General features: G+C 55.0%; 1 protein-coding gene across 3 annotated transcripts in view; it reads right to left on the bottom strand.

Moving 5' to 3' along the window:
* Positions 1–372: 372 nt before the first annotated feature.
* Positions 373–6,268, bottom strand: part of KCNQ4 (potassium voltage-gated channel subfamily Q member 4) — a 54,864-nt gene continuing 48,968 nt past the window's right edge. For 2 of the 3 annotated variants that reach the window (XM_033115329.1, XM_033115330.1), the window contains 3 exons: positions 5,545–5,676; positions 3,164–3,293; positions 373–2,529 (listed from right to left, as the gene is read on the bottom strand). In XM_033115329.1, coding sequence (XP_032971220.1) covers positions 2,317–2,529; positions 3,164–3,293; positions 5,545–5,676 — 475 coding nt within the window. In that variant the 3' untranslated portion in view covers positions 373–2,316. The remainder of the gene's footprint in view (positions 2,530–3,163; positions 3,294–5,544; positions 5,677–6,268) is intronic. The other variant, XM_033115331.1, reaches the window with a different exon arrangement.

Below are 6,268 nucleotides of genomic sequence, written 5' to 3'. Positions count from 1 at the left end.
ACTGGACCTTGACTGGTACAAACTATTAGGAAAGTGGTACTCACTTTTCCCTGGGGCCTTAAGACAAAAGAAAGTAAATTTGGAAGTGCCGGGGGATCACTATGAGAGGTCAGCCTGCCTGAGAAGGCTGAGACAGAAGACAGATCACTGACACATTTTAGCCCCCAGATCATAGCCCCTTGTGCATGGAGCCAAGCCTCGCCCCTGGACTTTTTAGTTATCTGGGCCAATAAGTTTTACTTTTTGCTTAAGCCATACAGTTGAGTTTTTGTTGTTACAACCCAAAGAGTTCTGACTAATCCAAATCTCCTCATCTCACCCCCAGACCAGGTACCCCACCCCACAGCCACCAAACAGCCAAGGCCAACCACCTCCTACTGAAAACTTTAATGAAACCAATAAGTTAATAAGTTAACAAAGTGAGGTACTTGCATATTCGAGAACCAGGTTGGTGGGGAACCTTGATCGTGGAAGGAGGGAGGGCTTCTTCCCAAGTCTCCTTTGGTCACAGGGTAATCCCATTCTCCTGCCCCTCTCCACAGCTCTGTCTCTGAGGGGCCAAGGGGTGGCTCTCTGGGGACAGTGCAGTGCGGGTGAGGTGAGCCAGGATAGGCTCCATCCAGGGCATGATGTTGACATGCAGAGGGCATGATGGGGCAGAGGCTGGGCACGGTGGGGCTGAGCAAGATCCAACTCCAGCCCTAATGCTGGTTCATGCAGGTCCCCATTTATGAGATGCAGGCAGCTGGGCCTGAGCCCCTTGTTCACTGGCACCCCACTACCCATCAATCTCCTATCATCTGCATTGGCTTTGCAGAAGAGGGACAAAGGTATAGGGATACCAAACAGGTGCTGGAGGCCTGGAGTGGATGGGGCTTATGCCAGTATGGGGGCTGCCAACTAAAGTGAAGAGTGAGGTATGGAAGAAGGGGAAACAGTGCATGTACTGCCAGATGCACAGGTGCCTGAGAAATGGTAGTTGCCAGATGCATTATTATTCTCTTTGGGAGTTACAGTGACTAGAAAGGTGGCAAGCCTAGACAGAAGCGGGCCCGACAACCACCCTGGGGAAGGGTCTGCGGTCTTTCCAGTGCTATCCAGGCCCCAGAGGCCTAGGCCTGAGTTGTGCTGTGGGGACGTTGGGAAGGGCCCTTGGGGGCAGGTAGAGGCAGCAGTGAGGGCTCCTGGACCAGTGTGGAGTACATCTTCTTGAGAAAGGAGAACTGGTAAAGCTCTGGTGGGGCCTGAGGAGACCTGGTGTCACTTCAGAGCTCCCTCTCCTACCTGGATGGAGTCGGGGGCTCCTCCTAGTGGACATCACCCCGCAAGTCCAGTTCCCTGGCATCAGCTGCAGAGGCCCAGGAAAGGCTGAGTGCTCTGGGCTCACGCCTCCATAGGCGTGCGATTGTGTGTGTCAGTGTGGATGTGAGAGACTTTTTGCATGTCTTGGGAAACTAAAGGGACATGTTTGTGTAACCATGGGAGCACTGTCTGTGGGAGCTTTGCGGAAGAACACAGAAACTTAATTTTGTCAAAGGCATCTGGAAGGCCAAAGAAGGAAGTGGACATCCCGCAGGAAGGGGACACTGCAAAAGGCAAGAAAGGCCCAGGCACTGCCCTTGGGGGAGGCAAGGGAGAAACAGGCCCCATGCTGGGTGGGGAGGGAGTGATAAGCCAAAGAATGGAAAGGGGGGACATGGCCAAGCAGCCTGAGACCAGCTACTGCTGGGGGCCCATCTCCCAATGGGAGAGGAGCAGAGGGACCCCATGGGGGTCCCCAAAGTTGCATATTTAACATAGTTTGCATATATGGTGCCCACCTGCCTTATGGCAGGGTCCTGTGCTTGTGGGTACCTGTGGGCACCCCGGGCCCACCCCCAAGGGGGCGGGGACTTGGCGGGAGGGCTTCCCTGCTCTGTCCGAAGGGCGGGCCAGAGACCTCACCTTGCATAGCTGGAAGCTGGGTCAGGGCCCAGGGCCCCAGCGCCCTGCTCCCACTCCCGAGGCAGTGCCCCTGCCAGACGGGTCGTGTCGGGCCTTGATGGAACGGGCAGGGCACCGGGGGGCCCAGAGGCCAAGGGGCAGCCGCTGCTGCTGCCCTCCGTGTAGCCTGGCATCTCACGCTCCTGAGGTGGGGCGGGTCGCTGGCACCCACAGCGGGGATCTCGCCCACCCAGGCAGCTCAATACTGCGCGTGGCCTCTCTCCCCGAGAGGGAGTGAGTTCAAGTAAGAGAGAAGTCCGGAGGCCTCAGGAGGCGGGTCCGGGCGTCGGGCCAAGGCGCTGACCGAGTGCGGCCCCGCCCCTGAAGAGACCCTCAGTCCATATTGGTGCTGACCGAGCGGGAGGTGCTGAGCGTCTGTGCGGAGACAGAGATGTCCTCGTGGTCCACAGGACTGTGGTAGTCCGAGGTGATGTCGGGGTCGAAGAGCGGTACTTGCACTGTGCCCAAGCTGGCCGAGGTGCCAGAGCGCAGGCAGCGTGAATAGAAGCCCAACAGCAGGTCCAGCTTGTGCTCGATGGACTGCACCTGGGGGGCGAGGAGCGGCTGGAGGCGGGGCTTGGCTGGGACTTGGGGGGCTGGGCGGGGGCAAGGCTGGAGGTGGGGCGTGGGAGGAGCGCGGCCAGGAGGCGGGGTCTGGCCGGGGCTAGAGGCGGAACATGGCTGGGAGGCGGGGCTTGTCCGGGGTGGAGCGCGTCTGGGAAACGCAGCTCCTCCAGGAGGAGGTGCGACAGGAAAGGCGGAGCTTGGCCGGAGGGCGGGACGAAGCTGGGAACCAGGGGCTTATTCGCCGAACAAAATTTTGTTGTGACTGGTTGGGATAGTCCGGGCGATTGAGAGACAACGGAGGCGGGGTTAAATGAAGTAGGTGGGACTTAGACGGGTTTATTTCAGACTATAGCGGGGCTTGGCAGGAGAGGGTGGGTTTTCGCGGGAGTTTAGCGGGAGAAGGAGGGCTTCCTGGGAGGCGGGGCTTGTCTGTGGGGCCGGGGTCGGCCTGGCCGTGGGCGTGTGGGCCATGCTTGGGCCTCCCGCCGGCAGGTGCTCTGGGCTGTGGCTCTGAGAAGCTCACCCTACCCTTGTGCTTGTCCCCGTGGCCTTCCAGAGCTTCTCGGTCGACGACTAGTTCCGACACACCAACGAAATGCCCTCGCACACTCACCTGCTTCTCCACCTTGACCACGCGTCCCATCATACTGATTTCATCCACCGCCTCGGTGTCCGAGGGCCCCTTGTCGCCCTTCTCCCGTGCCTTCCGGTCCCCGAGCCCCCGGCCCACAATCTGGTCCACCCTGTGGGGAAAGGGAACCTTCAAGGCCCGGACACTCACCATCCATCCATCCATCCCTCCCTCCCACAAGAGCTCGAGATTGCCTGCTAAGACACAGCCGGCACCGGTGGGAGGGGACAATCTGAGAGAAGGGGGCGTTTTGCCCTGACAAAGTTGGATGCAGCGACCCAACTACTGTTTTGACGGTTTTCCAACTAGCCAAGCAAAGGCACCACACACAAGCATGACAAGTAAAACAACCGTCTGATGGGAGGACAGATGGGAAACAGTGGACTGGGAAAAGAGGGAGAGACACAAGTGGGATTGTGAGTTATAAGGTGGACAAGGCTAGAGCTGGTCCCACCTTATTTTTCTGCTCTCATTTAAAGCAAAATTCTTGAAAGTGTTATTACTACTACCTATGTTAATTTGTCGCCTCCCATTCTCTCTAAAACCTACTCCAATCAGGCTTTCATTCCCACCATTTCACCAAAACTACTGTTGTCAAGATTCCAAATGACCTTCATGTCATTGCTAAATTCAGTGATGACCTCTCTGTCCTCATTACACTTGACCTATTAGCAGTGCTAGGCACACCTGAGCACCCCTTCTTCCTGCACTTTTTTCATTTGGATTCCCAAATACCACCCTCTCCCAGTTCTCCTCCTACCTCGCTGACTCTCCTTCTCAGTTTCCTTTGCTGGTTCCTCCTTTATCGCCTCAACTTCTAAACGTTGCAGGACCCAAGGCTCACTCCTGGGACCTCTTTTCTCTATTTACTCTTCACTTGATAAGTGATGTCTTCACTTCCAGATGTTCATTCCCCTATACACTGTTGACACCAAATCTGAATCTCCAGCCCTGTACCTTTCCTCCGAATGCCACACTCCCCTACCTGCCAGATCAACACTCTACTTAGATGTCTGATAGGCATCACAAACCCGACACGTCCCAACTTTCCTGACTGAAACTTGCTCCACTCATCGCCTTCTCGGTGTCAATGAACAGCAACGTTTTCCTCTGGCTCAAGCCAAAAAAACTTGGTTTTATCCTTGACTCTCTTTTTTTCTCTTATACCCCATCAGAAAACCCTGTCAGCTCTATCTTCAAACTATATCTAGAATCTGACCATTTCTCCCCACCTACTGCTGCCACTCTGGTCCACTTCCCCATTGTCTTGCCTGGACGTCTGAAGGAGCATCCTCACTGGTCTCCCTGCTTCCACCCTAGCTCCCTCATAGGCCATTCTCAACACAGCGCTTAGGGTGATCCTTTTAAAGATATCAGTCAGATCTTGTCAGTCATTTGCTCAAAGCCCTCCAGTGCTTGCATCTCTCCCTGAATGAACGCCAACATCTTTGCAGTTGCCTACAGGGCTTTATACAGTCTAAGTGTCATTAGCCTCTTAACCTCATCTGCTACTTCTCTCACACCAGAACAGACACACCGAGCTCTTTGCTGTCTCTTAAACATCCCAGCCACCTACCCATCTCAAAGACTTGGCACTCACTGTTCCCTCTGGAGACTTTTTTATTTAAATAGCCACAGGGCTGCTTGCCTCATCTTCAGTTTTTTTCTCAAATGTCACCTTCTCACCTATTTAAAATCGCAAACCCCAACACTCTAGCCCTTATTTTTCTCCTTAACATTTATCATCATCTGACATATTCTAGTTTCACTCACTTATCATCTAGTCTCCTTTCCACGAGAATGAAGGCTCCATGAGGGCAGGGACTCTGTTTTGCCCGCTGTCTGGCAAGTAACAAATACCCAACGACTATTTCTTGAGACAACAAATGAATGAACAGGCAGTGAGAATTCAGGCCACAGGAAGAGAAGGGCAGGTGTAGGTGATTGGGGTCTTAGTGTGAGAATTCTTCCTATATGCTGGGTGGAGAGAAGTGCCGGATTCCAGAAACAAGAGGTAGGCAGCATTGAGGACAATTTGCCTATCCTCTGGGGAAATAAGAGGTCATTGATTATTTTAGGCTTACTAACTTAGGACCAGGAAACATTCCAAATACGTCCCCTGAGGCGTACAGGCGTATATAGGATTCTCATAGAGGACCGGCCAGCTGGTCGTTCTTCAGGTTCAAGACAATTGTGGGGTCTGGCCTGAGCCGCGAGAAACTCCAGCTCCCACAGCAGTCCCTAGGGGGCGCTCGGAGCATCGTTCAGGCGCCCGCGGAGGGGCTAGGGCGCGCGCATCTCGCGCGGAATCTGGGGCCACGACCTCCCTGCCCCGCTCCCCCGTCGGGGCCGGGTGCACCCACCGAGCCTGCAGGCTCTTGATCCGGCCCAGCATGTCCAGGTGCCCTGCTGAGTACTGCTCGATGACGTCCTTCACGTCGTACGGTCGCAGCGTCTCCTTGAATTTCCTTTTGGCCACCAGGAACTTCAGGATCCTGTCGGGGAAGGGTGTCTCAGAAGGAAGGGATTCTTTTCTAGCCCCCTCTCTGTGCCTTTGTTACCCGCTTGTCTAGCAGCAGGACACCTCCTGCTTGGGCCACCACAAACAACCTCTGCTGGGTCTCCCAGCATCCCTATCTGCCCATCCCGCTCCCGCCCCCGGACCCCGAAGGTTTCCTTGGTATTCTTTAATATGTCTGTATCTGTAGTTGCATTAGCCTGCGAGGGCAGGAACAGGTCCTGGTTGCTCTCTGCTAGGTATGACACAAGGCAGGCATCTGTGAAAACCGTTACTGATGATAGCTTGGAGAAAGAGTTTAGCGTTCATTCCACAAAGGTTTGTTAGCACCGCTGTACTGGACCCTGGGCACCCTAAAGGGCGTCAGATCCAATACTTGGCCTCAGGTGCCGAGGTCTGAGGTGGGAGACAGAGGACACAGGCAATTATGGGTTGACAGGGGCCATGTTAAAGAACAGAGAAAGAGGGCTGGGGACCAAGAGAAGGGAGACCTCTGCTGGGGAGGTCAGGGAACAAGTCTTGAGAGTGAGACTTTCCAGTCCCCGGCAAAAGGAGGGGGACAAAGGGAG

This window comes from Rhinolophus ferrumequinum, chromosome 9 (assembly GCF_004115265.2).
Source record: "Rhinolophus ferrumequinum isolate MPI-CBG mRhiFer1 chromosome 9, mRhiFer1_v1.p, whole genome shotgun sequence".
Lineage (NCBI taxonomy): Eukaryota > Metazoa > Chordata > Mammalia > Chiroptera > Rhinolophidae > Rhinolophus > Rhinolophus ferrumequinum.
The sequence above is the reverse complement of the archived record's forward strand: the minus strand, read 5'-3'. Positions and strand labels throughout refer to the sequence as shown.